The sequence below is a fragment of the Quercus lobata genome, chromosome 8 (genome assembly GCF_001633185.2).
Source record: "Quercus lobata isolate SW786 chromosome 8, ValleyOak3.0 Primary Assembly, whole genome shotgun sequence".
In the NCBI taxonomy this organism is placed as follows: domain Eukaryota; kingdom Viridiplantae; phylum Streptophyta; class Magnoliopsida; order Fagales; family Fagaceae; genus Quercus; species Quercus lobata.
Window position 1 is genome coordinate 26,832,835 of NC_044911.1, and position 22,888 is coordinate 26,855,722.

Consider the following 22,888-nt stretch of genomic DNA (forward strand, 5'->3'; position numbering starts at 1 on the left):
GAATAGTTATTCATGTATAATAATTATTCGATTATTTGGCTGTATCTATATTAGAGGGAATAGTTATTCTTTCAGAATATATATTCATTAAATCGAAGAATAGCTATTCATCTTTAAAATTGTTGTAATAGTTATTTCTTATTACATGTAACTATTTTTAAAATTAATATATTTCCAAAATATCCGAACTTTCCATGTGCATTTATTTTTTACCAGCTTTTCATATATAATAACCAAACTTATGAACATAAATAATTATTAAATTACAAAATATTTTATTACTAATTACTAATAATAAAGATTACTATTTCTAACATAATCTTCATTCAGTATACCAAATATGCCATAACTATTACAATTATATTAGAGAGGAATATCTATTTCTCAATTCAAGGAATAATATTTACTAAAGAATAGCTATTCTTCGTAATAAAATTGCAATCAAATAACTATTCTCTATGAATAGTCATTCCATTATTGAATTTATTATAGTACACCAAACATGCCCTTATTATTGTATATAAGGCTCTGAATTAAATTCAAACACATATTTGTATTAAATTTAATTGTCTCGAAAAATATATAATTGAATGAGAAAATTAAGGGTAATTACACCTTACCACCCTAATTTACATTTAAAAAAAAAAAAAAACTCAAAATTATACACACCATAAACTTTCAGAATGTACAGTTAGTATCTTAAACTATAACTCGTGTTAAATTTTACACCCCACCATCAATTTTTTCATTATCTTGGACTGAAAACCAAAGTTTAGGGTGTGAACTATAATCGGAAATATAATTTAAGATGGTAAAGTATAATTTCTCATTTGTTTTTAGAGAATTGAAAAAATGAGCAGTTAGATCTTTTCACGTGGCACCATGCTTTTCCATCCAAGTTGATAGCCAAATTGCCGGTGAGGTGCAAAATGAAACATGAGTTATAGCTTAAGGTAATAACCACTAGGGGTGGCAATTTTTATCCATATCCATGAACCCACTCATAACCCACCTTATTTGGATAAGTCTTAACCTAATCCATTTGAATATTTGGGTTAAATGGGTAAAAACTCATTAGGTTATTTAATTAGATGGGTCTAAATGGATAAACCCACTAATACCCACTAAACCCATCTAAAATCTAAATTTAAATAAACCCACAAATACCCACTAAACCCATTTAAAATCTAAAATTTAAATAAACAACATAACCTTTAAATTTCTAAACCAAAAAATTTGGCCCTCAATCTCACTCTCCTTAACATTAAAATACATTGTTTCCCTTAGATTTTCTTAGTAACCAAACAGCTTAAAACTTCAAATTAAGGAAATTCTAGAGAGAGATAGAAGGTACCTGAAGAGTAGATTTGAGGTCGGGTTTCGACGGTGCATAGAAGTGAGAAGGCATCGTTGAAGGTCATGTCTATTTGTCTCCTTCGCTCACTTTCCCTCTCAAAAACTTGTCGAAGGCCATATTAGAGTGCAACATAAACTAGGTTTCCAATCTTCACATCAGATTTCTCAAGTCACTTAATTCTTGGGTTGAATTCTATGTTAAAGTCTTCGAGAATTTTGGGTTTGGGGTTTTTGGAGACAAAAAAATTTCGGTTCAAAATATGTTTAAGCATTTCAAATTCAGTTCAAGCAAAGGTAACAAGGAAAGCCCATTTCGTATTTTTTTGTTTATTGTTTTGTGATTGTTGCTGACCATGATTTTTTTTTTTTTTTTGGGTTTGATTAGAGGGAAGCAATGAAAAAGACTTGGAAAAGATAGCTCAACAAGAACAAAAGCTATTTCCCTTTGAGACCTTAGTTGCTGCTACTAAAGATTTTCACATAACTCACAAGCTCGGTGAAGGTGGCTTTGGACCCGTTTTCAAGGTAAGATTAAGATCCCTCTCTCAATTGGGTTTTGAGTTCTAAGTTAAAGTCTTTTTTCTTTTCTGGGTGTTTGATGATTTGCATCTATCCACTTTTACCTTTTGGGTTTTGTTCAAATTGTCACCTATGTTTCTACCTTTTGTGATTTGGTTAATTTGAAATATACATTTGTAGAAATTGTGATTATGATTGTCTTATCTTTTAAGGTGAACCATGTCTATAACTGAGGGGGTGGATGAATTTGAACAAACAGTTTCAAGTGCTAGCAAAAGAAGTAGGGGTAGAACTTTTGAAGTGTGAAATGATTTTGAAATATTACCTTTATATGAAGATGACCATCAAAAAGTCAAGTGTAGAAAATGTACTAATATTTTAACGGCAGATAAGGAGAATGGAACTAGTAATTTACGCGTCATGCTAAGAAATGTCATCAAGAAAATGATAGTGGGCCTTACCATCCTCCCCTTGATCAAGATATGTAACGTGAAAAGATTGCAATGGCAATTATTAGGCATAATTTCTCATTTTCATCTACGGAGCATGAGATTAATGGAGAGATTCATATCCTTCTAAATCCTGATGTTAAGCTAATATCTAGGAATACAGCAAAGTCAGATGTTTTGAAAATCTATAAGAAAGAAAGAGAAAATCTCAAACATGTTTTAGAGTTAGTCTCAGGCAAGATTTGCTTAACATCAGATTTGTGGAAATCTTCCACAACGGATGAGTGCATGGTATTCATTGCACACTACATTGATGCATATATGGAGTTACAAATGAGGGTTTTATGTTTTTCTCATAAGCCACCTCCTCGTAGTGGTAAGATTTTGGCAGACAGATTGTTTAACATTCTAAAAGAATGGGGCATTGAAAAAAAAGTATTTACAATTTATTGAGATACAAATTTTCGGGCCTTAATTTCATTAGCCCACTCACAAAAATAACCACATAAGCCCATAAACTATTTTGAGCCCACGTAAATATTCCCCACATATTACTCAAATATTCTCCATGTTATTGGGCTCCCACAAATACTCTCTATATACGCCCCATAAATTACCTTGGGCTCTCACAAATATTCCCTATATAAGCCCCATAAATTATCTTGGGCCCTCTCACACATATTATCCAACTTGGGTTTCCACAAAAAAATACCCATCATATTACCACCAAGATTGGGCCACAAAATCATACTATCTCCACAAAAAAGCCCAAAAAACATTTACCTTGTGGGAAAATTCAAAAAGCCCAACAAAACCCCCTCTAAAAGCCCGTTACGATACAGCAACTCTAAAGCCCGTTACGATATGACACTTTTAAAGCCCATATAGACACGACACTTTAAAAGCTTGTTATGATACAGTAACTCTAAAGCCCATTACGATACGGCACCTCTAAAACCTATTACGACACGGTACTCTAAAAGCCCATTACGATACGACACCTCTAAAGCCCGTTATGACACAACACTCTGAAAGCCCATTACGATACGGCACTCTAAAAGCCCGTTATGATACGACACATCTAAAGCCCGTTATGATACGACACCTCTAAAGCCCTTTACGAAGCCCGTTACGATACGGCACCTCCAAAACCTGTTATGACACGGCGCCTCCAAAACCTGTTATGACACGACGCCTCTAAAGCCCGTTACGACACGGCACTTTAAAAGCCCGTTATGATACAACCCCTTTAAAGCCCGTTACGATACGGTACCTCTAAAGTCTGTTGCTACACGATAATATTTTTACGAAATCCTACAAAGTCCAAATACTAATTTGGCACTTATTTTATAAAGCCCAAATGCTAATTTGGCACTTATCCGACAAAGCTCAAATACTAATTTGGCACCTATTTTACAAAACCCAAATGCTATTTTAGCATTTATTTTACAAAGCCCAAATACTATTTTGACACCCATTTTTACAAAGCCCAAATATTATTTTGGAAAAAACTATTACATTATGCTCAAAGTCCAAAACTATTTCTTGGCAAAATATATACTAAAGTCCCTAACTTATGGGAAATATAAATCAGTTATCTCTCAAAAAAATTTCTTTCACAAAATTTATGGGAACTATGCTTATTTTTCCATAATTAACTAAATACAAAAGCCCATGTACATTACCCATGGTAAAACTATTCATTTTTATAGGGATGACCAAGCCAAAGGAAACTCAAAGGCCAGCTGAGCTAGCCTAGCTCATATACAAATCCCAGCACCTGAAGCTCACGTGAGCTATCCAGTCAAATTTCAACATAACCTGACAGTTGGAGCCCATCACCATCAATTCCAGCATGTCCAATTAGATCAGAAGAGTGACACATGTCCAACAGGAGTTAAACCCTTCCTTGCCAAGCTGAATTCCATCATTTCTCATGTGACATAAAGCTGAGGTGACATGACAAAAAGCTAGGAAGCTTCAGCCAACTATATCTCATTCCTTCTCTAACTCATTCTGTCAAGCACTAAGGGCAGCCATAACCAGGCCATGAAAGCTTCTGGAACAACATGAAATCAGTTCATTATCATGCCAAAAATGTGTACTTTTTGGTTCATGGACCAAGCACATGAACCCAAATGGGGAAAACTTAGGGAAATGTGGTTTGGAGGGCACCAAAGGGATCCTAGCAGAGTTCCTAGCGTAAGGCTCCAAGATTGACACCTAGCTTAGGCTAATACAATCTGCCCTAGGGAACTCTGATTCTAGCATCAGCAAAACTAAGATCGTTAGCCTAATACATGCTTTAATCCCATCAGCTAAGGCCAAATCAGCATTTAATGCTAGGCCAAAATCTCAGCTGTATTACCCAAAATAGCAAGAACATCCTAAAGCTGAGCTTACTACTCTTGGCCAAAGATTCTAAGAATGATTCTCTAAGGATTTTCTGAAGATTGAGGAAGATTTAGCAGAAATTATTTGCTAATTACCCCCTCAAACTCAACTATAAATGAAACTCTCCACTAATCCTTCGAGGGGACCGAGATACACTAAGTGACACACTAATAGAAAGGAGGTCTTCCTTAAACTCTCTGTTTAGCCTTCTCTAAGCTCTGAAAAAGTCATTGAGTTCTTAGTTTCAAGCTTAGAAACTAAGTTCCCCAGCTCCTAGTTCACAAACACTCTACATACCTTTACTCATAAACACTCATCTATCTCTCGCAGAAAGCTCCAACAGCTTTACTATACACACTCTCTCTCACTACTCATACTACCTGAAATGTCCCTCGTTACTCACTACTTCTACTCTATTCACGAGAATGTCTTGGCACCATAATTATCTTGCTGCGTTAGCTGGGATCTCTCTCTCTCTCCCTTCATCTCACACCAAGTTTTTCACATTACTTGTTATAATGGAGCCCATAATATTCATTTACTCATTTACTATTGAAAGTTATGATGTAACTATCACCATAGAATTTTTTTTCCTCATATTGTTGTGTTAGAAGACTCTTCTCTAGAGCCAACGGATGATGAGTTTGAAAATGTGAATATTTTCCTTAATCTATAAAATAGATAATAGTTGGAGGTTTATTCTGTTTTGTCTTACTTTACGGCTAGGACATTTTACCACTGGGCTATTTTCTACAAAAACATTTTATTGTTGGGCTATTTCTTACAATATGCTTTTAATCATGCTGACATGTTTGCTGTAGAAATTGTTTACGGGCCATTCTTATCAGTCTCAACCTAGGCCCAAGGCATAAAATAAAGTGAGTTCTTCGGATCTTCGCCGATAGCCTTTGGGCTGTGCCTCGAGCCCATCATCGAGTTTCAGTTTAGGCCTCCAACCCAACACAAATCTTATTTGTCAGAAGGAAAAACTTTTTCACCCCCAACACAATCACTTTAGACAATGATTCTTACAATGGTACCTTGGTGAATAGTTTGAAGAAAAACCCTTCTTTTAGATCATCTTTGCCTTGTAGTGGTGAGTTCTTTTGTGTTCATTGTGGTGCTCATATTTTAAACCTTATTGTACAAGAAGTTTTGAAAGTTATAGAGCAAGCTATGCACAACATACGTGAAAGTGTTAAATATGTGAAAGGCAATGATATGAGGAAGTTAAGATTTGCCGAATGTCTTCAAGAACTCCCTAATCTAACTAGTAAGAAAGTGCAACAAGATGGAATTCAACATATTTAATGATTGAGACTGCTCTTATCATTTCGAAATGCATTTCACAATTTGAGTATTGTTGATGGAAGTTTTCACACTTGTCCCTTAGATGATGAATGGGATAAGGCCTGGAAGATAGCAAAGTTTTTGAAGCCATTTTATGACATCACCACTCTCTTTTCAGGCACTCAATACCCTACTGCCAACTTATACTTTCATGGTGTATGGAAAATTCATTTGCGTACTTTAAAAGAGATGAAAGATGATGATATAGTAATTAGTGACATGGCAAAAACCATGAAAGAAAAAATTTGATAAATATTGGGATTGCTACAACATTGTGCTATTATTTACTGTAATTTTAGATCCTCGGTATAAGTTGCAGTTTGTGGAGTTCAGTTATAGATGACTTTATGGCACTAATGGTACAAAAATGGTGATGGATCTTCGTGACAAGTTATATTCCCTTTTCGATGGATATTTACGCGCCACTAATTATGAAGCACACAATATTGCTGAAAATGCATCTAGTAGTAGTGCTAATGAGAAGGTGAGAGATGTTGATATTGCTGGTTTTGATACATTTGAGAGTCAAATTTCTGGTTCAATCGATAGTAAGTCACAATTAGATGTGTATTTGGAAGAGACCTGGTTTGACCATAACACTCATATGGACTTGGATTTTCTTCAATATTGGGAATCAAATTGTGGTCACTTTCTAGAACTTTCACTAATAGCTCGTGACATTATGAGTATTCTTATCACTACTGTTGCCTCAGAGTCTGCATTTAGCATTGGTGGTCGAATTCTTGATAAGTGCCACAGTTTTCTATTGCCACAAAATGTAGAGGTTTTGTTATGTTCCTGCAGCTGGTTGTTTTGTGGGTAGGGTAAATCTCTTTTTCATCTACTTGTAATTTTTATTAAATTATGCATTTTCCCTTTTTATATTTACTTACTAGTTTTTTACTTTGCTAGTTATACCTGATCATGATGAGGAGCACCTTGTGGAGGATTTTGAACACCTATGCATTTCTGGACACATTAATATAATGATGAGGCTTAGGTAATTTTAATAATTCCAACTCAATTAGTTCTAATTAAATGCCAAGTATTTTTTTCTGGATTACTTGTTGTTTTTAATTTATTTCTAATTAAATGCCTAATGATATGATGCATTTTTGCTTCCCTAATTGTAAGTTCGGTGTTGTAGTCATCAGACCATGATAGCTATGGACCTGTGGTTCTTGAAATTTGCTAAGTAAATGAGTGGTTTTACAAGTCTAGTGTCACAATTTTGAAGAAACTTTTCCATTGCAGTGCATAATGTTGTTCTTGTAGATTTTCTTTGTAAACTTAACCGGGAGTTCTTAGCTTTTTGGATATGAGTGAGAACAAATAATTAAAGAAGAAATACTTGGCTGAGTCTGAGTGAGAACAAATAATTAAAGTCCAATTGGTTCTGAGTCTCCATTTCTTCTTTTTGGTAAATGAATTCTCACTAATCTGCCTGAAAAGCATGGGTTAGGATTACATTGGTGAAGAAACCAGTAGTATATGGTGAGATTTAGTGAGAGAAATGGACACCCAATGATATTTTTATGGAAGCAATGTCAATTTTTATAAATGGTTTCTTAATGAGACCTTGAATAGGAAATATGGTGCTGATTTGGTCACTCTATAAGCCATTGGGCACCCAATGAGGCCAGATAAAAACTCTATTTTCACGACTTCAATAATTTCTGTGTTTCAAGCATTTACTGATTCCTATAGATTTTTGGGTGTTTGTAGTTGCTTTTGGCATATATGAATATTTAAGAGGAAACGGCTGACCTGCTTGCAGCAGAAATGGCTTGATTTTCTTGAGTATCACCTCAATATTTCTATATAATGTTCAATAGTTAGAGGAAATTAGTGTTTTGAATCTTACCATATTGGCATGCTGTTGTCTAGCTTAACAATCTAGGAATATGGAATATCCAATTGTTGTTGTAATAGTATTATTGAAAACTCATTCTTTTATTTGAAGTGACCATCTTCTTTCTTTCAATTGACATTCTTTTGGGACTTTGTTGTACCATGAAAAGTGACAAGCATGCTTTTTTTTTTTTAGTGTGTTAGGTGAGACTAAATTTATTCATCTCGGTTTGCAGATTTGCTGAATAGTATTTCGGAAAGCATGGGACATAAAGGATGGTGTCAATCCTTGCTTGCCTTACTCTTTTGTTTTTGATTGCTTGGAAGCCCTAGTTTTATTTTAGGCAGTTGTTGGTTCATGAAAGTTGGGATGGTTTATTGCGTTGTTTTGTTGGACATGACAAATGAACGAAATTGGGTAGAATGTTATGGTACTCATCCTTCAGTTTTAAAGTTTAAGTTGAGTTACAATTATCATTCTACTTAAGTTAAATTTTAACTCTTATATACCCAGTACCATATTATTTCTTATAGTTTGTTTTTTTAATGTATGTGTGCCATTAGATACTTGCTGAGATTGATGGGCACTTGTCATTTTGCTTATTTGTGTGGATCAGTGTTGTGGGTCTTTCATATTGTTGTGATCATCTTTGGTTTCAGTGGGGAATATAATTGAAAAAATTGTTTCTATTGATGACTGTGCAATTTTTTTTGTGTGGCATTGTATTCAAATGCTTGCAATAAGATTCAGATTTTGTGGGCATTTTGAGTTATTTTCCTTTGAATTTCAGAGTTAGATTTGCCTTCAAAGTCTTTTTTTTAGTAATGAATTCTATTTGAGTGTCAATTGTGCTGTTTAATTGCTTCTGGATTTGTTTCCTTGAGACCATCTACCAAACAAGCTGAATTATGAATTTTTTAGTGTTGGAATAGGTGAAAAATCATTGGTTAATTACTGCAATGGAGTTGAGGCCATCTTAAAGTATACTAGAAACTTGTGTAGTTCATAAACTTCTAATTTTGTTAGTCTTACTTGAGTTTCTAATATTTTTTTGTGGTTTGTTCTTTATAGGAATTCTTTCTTTCTTTCTTTCTTTCTTTCCATTGGTGTAGATCATTTTCTTCTCTTGCTTTCCCTTTCCCTTCTGTTTGGTCAAAGAATCTATTTTTTGTTTTAGCTCATTTATCAGTCCTTTAGCCAAAGGGAAGGTGTCTACTTTCTGCTATAGCTCTTTGATCTGTGCTTCAGCCTTAATTATACTCCTTTGAATTGTTTCCTTAACTAAATTGAGCTTTAAGAACATTTCTATATTCTCATCCAATTGAGACGCTATCTCAACCATAGGCTTGATCAAATTGATGCACCTTTCAATGGTGTCATTGGCTTGGTAGAGATGACTTTTCAAAACTTTGAAGTCCTTTGAGAGTTGAAGCACTAGGAATTTCATTCCAACTTGTGTTATTTGATGAACACAAGGAAATCAGTAAGGCTGAATGTTTCGAGCGTTGATCTGTGTTACTTGGAATATCCTGAAAAGATGAACACAATGTCAGAGTAGACCGGGGAAGACGGGTCAAGTATCCTCCGATGGTAAAGTTAGTATTCTCAGAATTCCAAGTTGAATGGAAAATAATGTCTGAATGAATTACCTTATCGTAGAAGAACTCTTATATACTGCTTGCCAGAGACAGTTACCTTCTTCTACCGTTGTAGAGTTCGGAGGATTCGGAGTTAACTTCCCTAACCACTGTTGAGGGGAAAATTTCTGATGTCCCCAAATAGAATATGGGGTAGCTAAGCCGAAACTCAACGATGGGCCCTTGAAATAAAGCCCAAAGGCTATTAGTGTGGTGTAAGTCCGCCCAAGCAAGAGATAGAGGCTGCACCCTAACAAGAAGATAACAATAAAGCCCAATAACTATGTTAGTATTGTTAGTTTGTTATATTATTAGTCTTTTTATGACGTCATAGTTCAAATCTGTCCTCTAGCAGTACGGTATTATCTCCAACGGTAGGGGTGAAATTATACTTAGAGTCCAGCAACCAATAATTAAATAAATTTAGGAAAATGTTCACTCCTGGGGGTCCTTGTGTGTCTTGGTCAAGGGAATTTATAGTACTTTCAGCCATCATTACATCAATTGTGAGGGAAAAATTTAATTGTTACAAATACATTATATTCTTCATCATAATAATAAACAATGATTAAAGGCTCCATAGTTACAAATGAAAGAGGAAAAATAGGATGGAATGAAGGGAGAGAAAGATCCCCAGCTTAGTGCAGCAAGTATTAAACTAAGATTTTGGTGAGTGTATGATTATAAGGCATGAATGAGGTGAATGTGGGCTATTTTGAGTGAGTGAGATGGAATTAACACTGAGATTGAAGCTTTTTGTGAGTAATGGGTTGTTTGTGTCTAGTTAGAGGACATTTTTGAGCTGTGGTTGTGTAGAGGGGTGGGGAGAATATCTGGGATTAGATAAGTGTAGGCTGAAGATGATGAGTGGCGAGCTTAAGGAAAGCTAAACCACGAGCAAAGTAGTAAATAAACCAAGGGTTTCAAGGGGAGTGGCTGTCCTGGTAAGTTATGGGATGTTTATGGAGTAGGAAGATGTAAGCAAGGTGGTGAATGTTGGTGTTATGGTGACTATAGGCTGAGAAAAGTTATGAGTGAGCTCAAGAGAGCTTGGGGAGCTTAAAGAAAGCTTAATAGGGGTTGAATTTCTACAGAATGTAGTCAATGACAGAAGTTCTTAGAGAGGCTTCCTCCTCCCCCAGTGGGCTGAGGTGTGTATATTTTTATAATGGAGTTTTAGAGAAGCATTGATTGACAAGAATCCAAGAATGCATGACTCATTAAGGGTGATGAAATCAAGGTTTAACTTTCTTGAGATTTTTTATCAGAAGTAGGAAAATCCACTTAGAGGGGTTGTCTTGCTTCTTTTGGTAATGATGGAATTTCAGAGCTTTTTGCATTAAGTGCCAAGATTTTTGGGGCTGAGCTTAATTATTGTGTATAAAGAATGAATCCTAATGCTGCAAACTGAGATTTAGTCCCCCAAGAAGTAAAATTTCAACACCCCAAGCCAGGTGTCAAGTTCTAGTCTACTTTAGGGGGTTCCGCTGGAGATCCCTTTATGCCCTCCAAACCACATGTTCCCAAATTTTCCCCTTTAGGATTCATGGGCTTGGTACATGAATCATGTCTTGATCGTTTTTAACATTTATAGCATCAATTTGTTGAAGTTTGAATAATTTGGTTTCAGCTCCCCTTCCGCTGGAGGTGCAATTTTGAGGAAGATCATAGAGTCTCTTCATTCTTTTGACTTCAGCTGATATGACAGCCATTGGGCACTGTTCATGTCAGGCAAAGGGTGGTAGAAAATTGATGGGATAGCCCTTAGTCCATTCTCAAAGGCTTGGTTCTCTTGTATGAGTCTCTAGTTGCCTTTTGGTTAGTTGCTTATGTTTTTTGCTTGGGCTTGCTCACATGGGCTGGGTTGTATGCACATGTTGCCATGGGCTTTCATTCCTCATGGATTTTATTAGTAAATATTTTTGGGTTTTTCATAAATACTTGCAATGGGCCTTTGGACAATCAGTTGTAATGTTTGAGACAATAGGACAAGTTTCAAAATGCTTTTGTAAATAATATTTATGTTGATAAATTCCATGTTGCAATAATGTTCATGGTTTCTAATAATCGCATCATAACTTAAATGATGATCTTGTGGGTTTGAATGTTTACCATGAGTGTCGAAGGCGTATATTATGGATGTCGCGATGCAAATGATGTCCATGTATTTCATGGGTTTATAACATGAAATAAATAAATGTCATGGGTCTAACAATCATAACTTTCCATGGTCTTTTACAAGATGATTGTCATGGGTTTTGAGAATAGGTAATTCATAAATTCCATGAGCATGTAATATATTTAAGAATTTAAAGTATCGTTCACTATTGGACTTTTGAGTGAAATAATTATGATATAGTATTTTGCCAAGTATTAATAACCTTGGACTTTTGATAAAATAGTGCCAAGTAGTTAGCTTGGGCTTTTAATAGTGCCAACGTAAGTTGGACTTTTGATATTGCCAATGAGAATTGGGCTTTGATATTGCCAATGGGAATTGGGATTTAAATAGTGCCAATGTAAGTTGGGCTTTTGATGTTGCCAATGAGAATTGGGTTTTGATGTTGCCAATGAAAATTGGGTTTTAAATAGTGCCAACATAAGTTGGTCTTTTGATATTGCCAATAAGAATTGGGCTTTGAAGTTGCCAATGAGAAATGGGTTTTGATGTTGCCAATGAAAATTGGGTTTTGATGTTGCCAATGAGAATTGGGTTTTGGATAAATAAATTGCCATGGGTTTAAATCATGGGCTTTAATCATGGATTTGAATTCCATTTATAAAATTGTTTTGTCATGTACTTGAATCATGGGCTTCTCAAATATTGCCAAGCATAAGTATTCTTGGGTTTTAAATAGAATATGATAATAAAGTTGGATAAAATATGAGTTTTGAGGCTTTTTGTAATAGTTTATATCATAACCCAATTTAGATAATGAGATATAAAACATTTGTGATTAACATAATAATATAGCAAAAAATATTTGGGAAAATCCAATAACTTATTAGTGGTGTTTGAAAATAAATAGGTGGTACCCAAATAAAATTAGGTGTAAAAAAAAAAGTACCCTAACAACCACCAAGGAAGTCACATTTTTGGGGTCTGACTTCCATAACCGTTTATTTGGAGAGTGGTTTGTAGCCTGACAAGAAAACAGGAACAACTTCAACATGTTCAGGACGCGAGAAGGTCGTCCAACTGACTTTGTGGACGGACAAGCTTATCATGGACGAACAAGCCATAATCATCCATCATTTCCTTAGGACGAGCCATATGGACGAGCACAGGAGTTGGCGTTTTTTATAACACCATCAGTTGCCCCCTTGTCCATAGGGATCGTCTAAAGGATGTGTAGTTTGGCACTATTTCCCTAGACCTGTGTATTTAATATCTACAGTTGGATATGCCACGTGTCCTAATTTTATCGGTGACCAGTCTCGTCGATTTATTCTTTCGAGGGGTAAGCCACGTGTCATATCCGGGTTGGTTGCGTCGTTTCAAATGCCCAGGTCAACTATCTATAAATAGTGGAATTCCTCCTCTACCCTTCACACTTCTAAAATTTTCTTTCCAGACACTCCTCGTCTAGAGCCCCGTCTAGAAGTTCCTTCGCGTCCGTAGCTTCCTTCCGTCTTAGAGCCAGGTATTCTTCCCTTTCTCGTCTTTAGGTTTTCCTTCATTTTTTTTCAAAAAAATGACTATTTCTTCGTCTAGTGATAGTATGGAGAAAGCTATAGATGAGTACCGTGACTCAACTAGTTATAGTAGTTCTAACAATAGCATTAGCCATAGCAGTAGTGGGGGAAGTTCCACAGACGAAGGGTATACTTCTGGTGTCCCCGATCTTCCTTTAGAAGTCATACAAGAACAAATTAGGAAGGATTCAGGGTCTCAAGCTGGTACTTCGTCCAACGTCCCTTCGTCTAGTCCTTTGGACGAGACGGAGATCACCGTCTATAGCTGTGCTATAGACATCCCTTCTAAGACGGATGAATAAAGACTTAACAATATTAGGAAGTGGTACCAAATTCCGGACGAGCTTAACCCTAGGCTACCCGTCCGTGGAGAGTGGTGCTACAACCCCCACTTCGGAATATGCGTCTATGAGGCTTAATTTTTTGGGGGCCTTAAGGTTACCTTCGAACGCTTTCGCTAGAGAATTGTTAGTTAGGTTAGGTTTAGGAGTAAGTCAGTTCAATCCTAATGCATGGAGATTAATTGTTTCCATGCAAATTTTGTGGAGGGAAGTATTTGGAGGGGATCGTCCTTTTACTGTGGACGAGTTCCTCTATTGTTACAAACCTTCAGAAATACATCGGTCCCTTGGCTTTTACCAATTCATAGCTAGGGGTATAGATTGTAGATTGATAAAGTCTTTGGCCTCGTCTGACAGAAACTGGAAGAAGGAATTTTTTTTCGTCTCCAATTCCTGGGCTGGGAATCTTATGGACGTTGGCCAGGACGTCTTTGGTCGTTGCACCGGGGATCTAGGGAACCTTCATCCTAAAGGTAAGTCCCTCCCCTTTTTTCTTCATTTTGTTCTCTTTCCTTCATATTCTAACTTTTTCTTACTTGTTTGTTTATAGCTGTTGAACGACCGTCTTTAAGTAAGTTCCATCAAGACCGTGTTCATCGAGCTCGTCTACACATGGATAGGAGCTTCCATTCCTTGGTCACGCTCAAATGTCTTGCCAAGTGGAAATTAGGCCCTAATCCGTCCGACGAAGCTCTTGCACACGTGATCACAGTACGAAGGAGTAAGTTTTTGAACTTTAGATAAATACTATAATATTTATGTTCTGCTTTAGTTAAATTTTTTTTTTTTTTTTTAGGAATGGCAACAATGAAAGAAAATAAAGGTAAGGAGATTATGGGCGAGGAGGGTCGTCCTGAGGCCCAACCCCAGACTCGTCTGTTGGTTGGGGAGAAAAGGAAGTCTCTGTCAAAGAACATTGATTTGGGAAGTCTTCCCAGCCGACGAGATAGTTGACAAGAGAAAAGGGTTAAGCGTGGGTCGTCCCAAGTGGTTAAACCTAAGCTTCCTCAATCCCAGCCTCCCGTCCATATAGTTGATGTTGACTCGTCCACTCCAGTTGAGACTACCCCGTCCAAGGCTTCTCCGCCTAGAACGACTGCACCTACTTCATCCCAGCTTCCTCCCAGGGTTCCCACAAATATTATTGAAAATGAAGACTTGGTTTGGGAACATTTTGGAGAAGCTGTGAAGGACGAGGACATAACTGCTTGTTATGACATGTCCCTAAAGGATTTTGAGCACTCAAGTGTTCATGATCTTTTTAAGGTGTGTTGACTGTACTTTTTGTCTCATCCTTATTATCCCATAATTTTTCTTCGTCTAACCAGCAGTTTTTGAATCTGTCTTTTTATAGGGCATGTCAAAATTCATTGCAGCGTCTAGGCAAGCCACTGAATTAGATAAGATGAGAATCTTGCTGGAGACTAGAATTCAAGAGATAAGGGACAAATGCAAGAAATGGGCTGAGGTGGCTGCCAAAGCTAAGGAGGAAGTAATAGAGTAGCAAAATTTGATTAGAGAGTTGAGAACCAATGTAGCTGAGAAAGATATTCATCTTGATCAGTTATAGAAAAAGAATGACAAGTTGAATACTCTTCTCTCCCAGGCAAAAGAAGATGCAGTTGCTGAGTTCAAGGTGTCCAAAGAATATATTGATTGTCTAAATGAACACTACGCAGCAGGCTTTGAAGATTTTAGAATGGATGCTGTGGAAAACTTCCCTGAAGTGGACTTTAGCTCCATCAAGCTTAACCTTGCTACTGCAACTAGTTCTCTTCTTCAGGCTAGCTCCGAGGATGTTAATGTGGAGGATGATGCTACTACTCAGCTGACCCAGGACGACCCCAACATTAATGCACCCCCTGCTTACACTAAGCTCGTCCATAGTTTTAGGACGGGCTATCAACACTTAGCTTTACTTTCGTAAGGGTGTTTGGACATTGGTTGTCCGCCCTTAAACAATCTGAATGAATGTTATTTTTCCTTTATCATGATATGAAAGAAAGCTTTATTTTTATAAACAACAGATTTCAAGCTCAGCTCGTCCATTGTCCATTGTTCGACCAAGTGTAATTCGTTTATGAGATAATAATTATCAGCATTACTCGTCCTTGGACTTAGCTGGTTTTCACCTTTAACAAAGGTAAGATACAACTTTTCACTCGTCCATAAACTGGATTGTTTTAGCAGGCATCTTAATCAATAAGTTAACCACTTACTTATGCATTTCCCCGTCCATGGGTTGGACATGCATTGCGCTTTACCTCATCCGTTATATGGACAAACATCCTCTGAACTTGCTGTGTTTTGCTTAGGAAAGCTAAGGTTTTACCTCGTCCTTTACTTGGACGAGGATGCCTTGCTTTGCTTTGCTTTGCCCTTAGGAAAGTTTATTGACGTTACATCTCCGCGTCTACAGAATTTGCTCGTCTTGGGCCTTTCAGCCATCTTGTGAATTAATTTGAAAGAAAAATAGCATAGAAACTAAGATTCACACAAAATTATGTACATGTCATAAATATTGTTCACAAACGAGGCATATACTTAGAAGCAAATACCTTCTTGGGAGTTTAACAAGTACAAACAAATCCATAACTTTTTTCATAACCACAACATAAATAATAAAGTAGCAGCAAGCATTATTAAACATAAGTAAAATATAAGTAGACAAACAGGCTCCAAGCTCGTCCATAGTAACACTCGTCCAAGCTAGCACTTCTACTGATAGTACCTCCTTAGGTGCTCAACATTCCAATAATGCTCCAATTTTCTCCCGTCCAGGGCCTCTAAGTAGTAGGATCCTTGCCTTTTATAGTTGATAACTCTGTAGGGTCCTTCCTAATTAGGCCTCAGTTTCCCATAAGCCGGGTTCTTGGTTGCCAAAGAAATCTTTTTCAGGACGAGGTCTCCTATGTTGAATCACCTCGGCTTCACCATTGCATCATACTGCCTAACCATTTGGTTTTTATACCTTGACGTCTTGTGTTCAACGGCCGTCTTGTGTTCTACGTCCGTCCTTACCTCGTCTATTAGATCGAGGTTTAAACGGAGTTGCTCTTCATTATCCTTGTCCTGATACATCGTCACCCTGTGGTTGGCCATGTGCACTTTTGTAGGTATGACTGCCTCGCTTCCATAAGCTAGCTTGAAAAAAGTTTCCCCCGTAGGGGTTCTTACCGTTGTTCTGTACGCCCATAGAACACCTAGTAGCTCATCTGGCCATACTCCCTTTGCCCCTTCAAGCCGAGTCTTAATGATTTTCAACAAGGATCGGTTTACAACTTCAGTCTGGCTGTTTGCTTGGGGATGGGCGGGCGAGGAATAATGATTTTGAATTTCGAAGTGTTCACAAAAGTCCCTAAAAAGTGCATTGTCAAATTATCGTCCGTTGTCAGAAACTAATACTCTGGGCACCCCAAACCTGCATACAATGTTCTTCCAGATGAAACTCTTGACATTTTGTTGCATGATATTTGTTAAGGGTTCTGCCTCTACCCATTTGATGAAATAATCAATACCTACCACCAGAGATTTCATCTGCCTCGTCCCAAGTGGAAAGGGACCCAAGATGTCTAGCCCTCATTGTGCAAAAGGCCATGGGGCCATCATTGGGGTGAGATATTCTGATGGTTGTCTGGGAACATTACTAAATCTTTGGCATTGATCACAGACCTTGACATATGCCTTGGCATTAGCTTGCATGTTTGGCCTGTAATAGCCTGCGCAGATGACTTTGTGGACAAGTGATCTGGCTTTTGAGTGGTTGCCACATGCTCCTTCATGAACTTCCCTCAATACATAGTTGGCCTCGTCCGAAGCTAAACACCTCAGATAAGGTTGTGAAAAACTCCTCTTGTATAGCACCTCATTTATGAGGACGTATCTGGCTGATTTGACTCTGAGCTTCCTGGCCTCGTCTTTTCCTTCTAGAAGCTTTCCGTCCTTCAAGTATGATATTATTGGAGTCATCCAATTTTCTTCACCCTCTATCTGATGCACCTCTGGAAAGTCTATGCTGGGCAGGTATTGAATTTCATCAAACTTGTCCAGTCCTTCGCTTACTGAGGCTTTTTTTGCTAAAGTATCTGCCTCCATATTTTCTTTTCTTGGGATCTGAATGAAATCGACTTCCTTAAACTTCTTTACAAGACGTACCACCTTATTAAGGTACTTCTTCATTCGTTTTTCTTTGGCTTCGCATGTCCCATTTACTTGGCCCATAACTAGCTGAGAATCTCCCAGGACGAGTATCATTTCTGCTTCTACGGATTTAGCCAACTCCAATCCTTTAAGAAAGGTTTCATACTCAGCTTCATTGTTGGTTGTTTGATACTGTAGACGAACCTTATGCTTCAATTTATCTCCTTCCGGGGACAACAAAACAACTCCTATTCCTCCTGCTAACTGTGTTGATGAGCCATCCACATGGATGACCCATTTGTTTCTATTTTCCACCTCGCTTAAGTGTTCATAACTCGGAGTGAACTCTGCAATGAAATCTGCCAGGGCTTGAGCTTTTATTGCATGCCTTGGTTGATATCTGATATAAAATTCACTAAGCTCGACAGCCCATTGGATCAATCGTCCTGCAACTTCTAGCTTGTTCATTGCTTTCTTGAGCGGATGGTCAGTCATGACATTGATGACATGAGCTTGAAAGTAATGCCTTAGCTTTCTGGAAGCCGTTATCAATGCAAAAGCCAGCTTCTCTATTAGCGGATATTGTCCTTCCAATCCCTTGAGTGCTCTGCTTGTATAGTACACGGGCTTTTGCACTCTTCCTTCGTTCCTTATCAATGTTGAACTAATGACATGTGGGGTAACTGCTAAGTACAAATACAACTCCTCTCCCAGCACGAATGGACTTAGTAGAGGAGCCGTAGTGAGGTAGATTTTCATTTCTTGAAAGGCTTTTTGACATTCGTCCGTCCATTCAAATGCCTTTTTAAGTACCTTAAAAAATGGCAAACATTTATCAGTGGCTTTAGAAACAAACCTGTTGAGGGCAACAACTCGTCCTGTAAGAGACTGAACTTCTTTGATATTCTGTGGAGGTTCCATGTTCAATATCGTCTGGATCTTGTCTGGATTTGCTTCAATCCCCTTATGTGAAACCATGAACCCTAGGAATTTCCCGGATAACACTCCGAAAGCACACTTGCTGAGATTCAACCTCATGTTATACTGCCTGAGTGTGTCAAACGTTTCTTGCAGGTCGTCCAGACGCCTTCCCTCGTCCTGACTTTTCACCAGCATGTCATTTACGTAGACTTCTACATTTCATCCAATTTGCAGACAAAACATGTGGTTAATTAGCCTCTAATATGTTGCCCTAGCGTTCTTTAAACTGAAGGGCATCACCTTATAACAGAATAAGTCTTGGCTAGTGACAAAGGATGTCTTTTCTTGATCTGCGTCGTCCATCCTTATCTGATTGTATCTGGAGAAAGCATTCATAAAGCTAAGCAGCTTGTGTCCCGCAGTGGAATCTACCAACTAGTCAATGCGAGGCAAGAGGTAGCTCTCCTTGGGGCAAGCCTTATTCAGATCGGTGAAGTCTATACACATTCTCCACTTACTGTTTGCCTTCTTGACCATTACTACATTGGCCAGCCAATCTGGATAATAAATTTCTCGAATGAACTTCGCTATGGTCAACTTCTGCACTTCTTCTTTGATAGCATTGTCTCTTTCAGGAGCAAACACCCATTTCTTCTGTCGTACAGGCTTAGAGGAAGGATACACATTTAGACGGTGGGTAATGACACTAAGGTCTATACCCGGCATATCCTCATGACACCAAGCAAGTACATCAATACTTTTCCTCAAGAAACAGACGAGGTCATTCTTAATTCTCTTTTCTAAATTTGCTCCAACCCTAATGCACCTCTCAAGGTTTTTCTCGTCTAAAGAAATATCTTCCGACACTTCAATGGGCTCAGCCATCATTCTCTTTTCTTCAATATTCATCGTCTAAACTTGCTTGTCCATGGCCAGATAGCACTCTCTTGCTGCCAGCTGGTCTCCCTGAACCTGTCCTATCCTATGCTCCGTTGGAAATTTGACTGACAGGTGGTAAATAGACGTAACTGCTTTCCAACTATTTAAAGTTGGTCTTCCAATTATGGCATTGTAGGAGGATGAACAATCCACTAACAAGAAATTCACGTCCTTGGCTACCTGTTGTGGGTATGCCCCCACCACGACAGGTAGTGTGACAATACCTACAGGCTGCACCTTCATTCCACCGAATCCTACCAAAGGTGAGTTTACTGGACGAAGTTGGTCTTGTCCGAGCCTCATTTGCTAAAAGGCAGGGTAATATAGAATATTTGCTGAACTTTCATTGTCCACCAATACTCTTTTAGTGGTATAATCAGCAATTAGCAAGGTAATAACAATAGCATCATCATGGGGGTGGTGAACTCTTTCAGCGTCAGCGTCCGTGAATGTGATTGCTTGCTCGTCTGTGGTCATCGTCCTTGGAGATCGTCCAGAGAGTTGAACATTTTGCACTACTTTCAGATACGTTTTCCTAGACTTGGATGATTGACCGGCTGAGCTTCCTCCTATAATAACTCTATCCTTTCAACTTCTCATCCTTATGCTCTCGTCTAAGGAAATTTCTCAACTTTCCTTACCTTATGAGATTTTCAATCTGCTGTTTTAAATCGTAACATTCGTCCGTGTCGTGCCCATGGTCTCTATGGAAGCGGCAATACTTGTTTCTATTGTGCTTATTGGGATCTCCCTTCATTTTCTCTGACCATTTCAAGGAAGGATCGTCCTTGATTTGCATAAGGACCTGTTCAAGCGGTGTGTTCAGTGGTGTGTGATGGTGTCATAAATAATCCCAAGTCCATAACTCGTCCATATGTCTCGTCCAACGAAAGAAGCTACAATAGGCGGAGAAAATTGCAAGCATACTGGCGAACCTCGTCCATATATGAACGAGCAATACCTCATGAAATCTACTCATCATTTATGAATGACAAGCCTTCCAAGATGATCTCGTCCATCTTCCACTAAAAATGGACGAGCTCATCCTGGAGGTCTCGTCCATCCTTACTATGGATGGACGAGTTCATCGGCCCGTTCGACCTAGGTAACTTCCACAGCGGTTATGGAAGTTACTCCCAATTCTTCGGACTCCTCGACATTGGGAACGGTTACTAAACAGATAACCGTTCCACACACACACTATATAAGGCTTCTTCGGTGAAGGGTAAGAGGATTAAGACATTTTCACTTTTGAGAGAACATTTCTTCGTTACAGAGAGTTCAAAGTAACTAACTTGATCATCGGAGGATTTTTGGCCGGTCCCCTCTGATTCTGTGTCTTCTGTATTACAGGAGATAGCCCAAAGATCAACGTTCGAGTCCTGTCAACCCACTGATAAAGAAGGAATCATCAGTGTGTATTGTTGACTCCGTGTTAAAGGACCTGCCCTTTTACCATCCCGGTCCTTTTTATCTTCCGTCCGTCCTTTTTTTGGATGAGGGACTTGCTCGAAGTGGCGTGTGGGGTTTGCATCCATTCTTTCAGCTGTCTTCCTCTTCTTGGCTATGATCGCGTCTTCTACATTCATAAAGTTCTAGGCTGAATGGACGAGTTTAGCCATGGATTGGGGCTCCTTCTCATAAAACTTGTGGATGAATAAATCAGAATTAACCCCATTGTGAAAGGCTGCCAGTAGTAGCTTATCATCCACCTCATCCACCGTCAAGGCTTCCCTGTTAAAGCGAGTGATGAAGGACCGCAGGCTTTCATTCTCCCCCTATTCTATGGTCAACAGGCTGGACGAAGAACGCTTGTGTCTCTATCCCCCAATGAAGTTATTAACGAACAACTTGCTCAACTCTTTGAAAGAACTTACTGAATTCGGGGGTATTTTACTGAACCACACTCATGCTGGACCTTTGAGGGTGGTAGGGAAGGCTTTACACATAATTTCATCAGGGACCCCTTGAAGGTGCATTGTAGTTTTTAAAGTAGCAATGTGATCAAATAGGTCACGCGTTCCATTATACGAATCCAAGGAAGGCATCTTGAATTTTAAAGGCAAGGGATGACCATTGATGGAAGCCGTGAAAGGGGAATCTGTATGGTGAACTAGATCATCTACAGGATTTGTTCTTCTCATGTTCTCCCTCATCTCATCCATAACTTTCCTCATTTGGTCGATCTCTCTCTCCAAATGTGGCACTCTTCTTAATGTGGTGCCCCTTGATTGACTTTCAGGCACAACACTTCTTCCATCTCCCTGGCTCTGGTCTTGTTCTTCCCCATATGTCTCATGCCATTGCCTCCTAAGATGAATCTCCCTTGTAAATTCTTGGTTCTGGCGAGTTAACTCTGCCATAGCAGCTGCCATGGATTGCACATGAATAGATGATGGTTGCATGGCAGGCGCAGATTGACGATCGCGGTGGGGATGACTAGAAGCATCCCTACTTTCTTGATGGCTTGGACTGGTAGCCCTTGATCTAGTTCGAACCATTGCAGCCTTTTTGTCAAAGAAAGGAATTGCAAAACTCAATAAAGTCTAACAAATCTTTCCCACAGACGGTGCCAACTGATGAACACAAGGAAATCAGTAAGGCTGAATGTTTCGAGCATTGATCTGTGTTACTTGGAATATCCTGAAAAGATGAACACAATGTCAGAGGAGATCGGGGAAGATCGGTCAAGTATCCTCTGATGGTAAAATTAGTATTCTCAGAATTCCAAGTTGTATGGAAAATAATGTCTGAATAAATTACCTTCTCGTAGAAGAACTCTTATATACTGCTTGTTAGAGGCAGTTACCTTTTCCTACCATTGTAGAGTTCGGAGGATTCAGGGTTAACTTCCCTAATCACCAAGGAAGTTACATTTTTGGGGCCTGACTTCCATAACTGTTTATTTGGAGAGTGGTTTTTAGCCTGACAGGAAAACAGGAACAACTTCAACATGTTCAAGACGCGGGAAGGTCGTCCAACTGACGTTGTCGATGGACAAGCTTATCGTGGACGAACAAGCCATATATCACCCGTCATTTCCTTAGGACGAGCCATATGGACGAGCACAGGAATTGGCGTTTTTTATAACACCATCATTATTGTCTTGGGAATTTTTGGCTTTTTAGTGTCTTTTGTGTAATTTTGGACATTTTAGGGATATTTTGGATGTCCAAGGATATATTAGTAATTTTGGAAATGTAGGGGGTATTTGGGTCATTTTGGATATTTAAGGGTTATTTGGTAATTTTGGTATTCAATAGGGTATTCAACTAATTTTAGAAATATTTGAGT

General features: G+C 38.3%; 1 protein-coding gene across 1 annotated transcript; it reads right to left on the reverse strand.

Annotated features, from left to right (window-relative positions):
• Positions 1–17,173: 17,173 nt before the first annotated feature.
• On the reverse strand, positions 17,174–18,850 carry LOC115956670. The gene has a single exon (XM_031074978.1). The coding sequence runs from the start codon at positions 18,848–18,850 to the stop codon at positions 17,174–17,176; it is 1,677 nt and encodes a 558-aa protein (XP_030930838.1).
• Positions 18,851–22,888: the final 4,038 nt, after the last annotated feature.

Coding starts and splice junctions, on each gene's coding strand:
- LOC115956670 (XM_031074978.1), bottom strand. CDS start 18,850: ATGCTGGTGAAAAGTCAGGACGAGGGAAGGCGTCTGGACGACCTGCAA.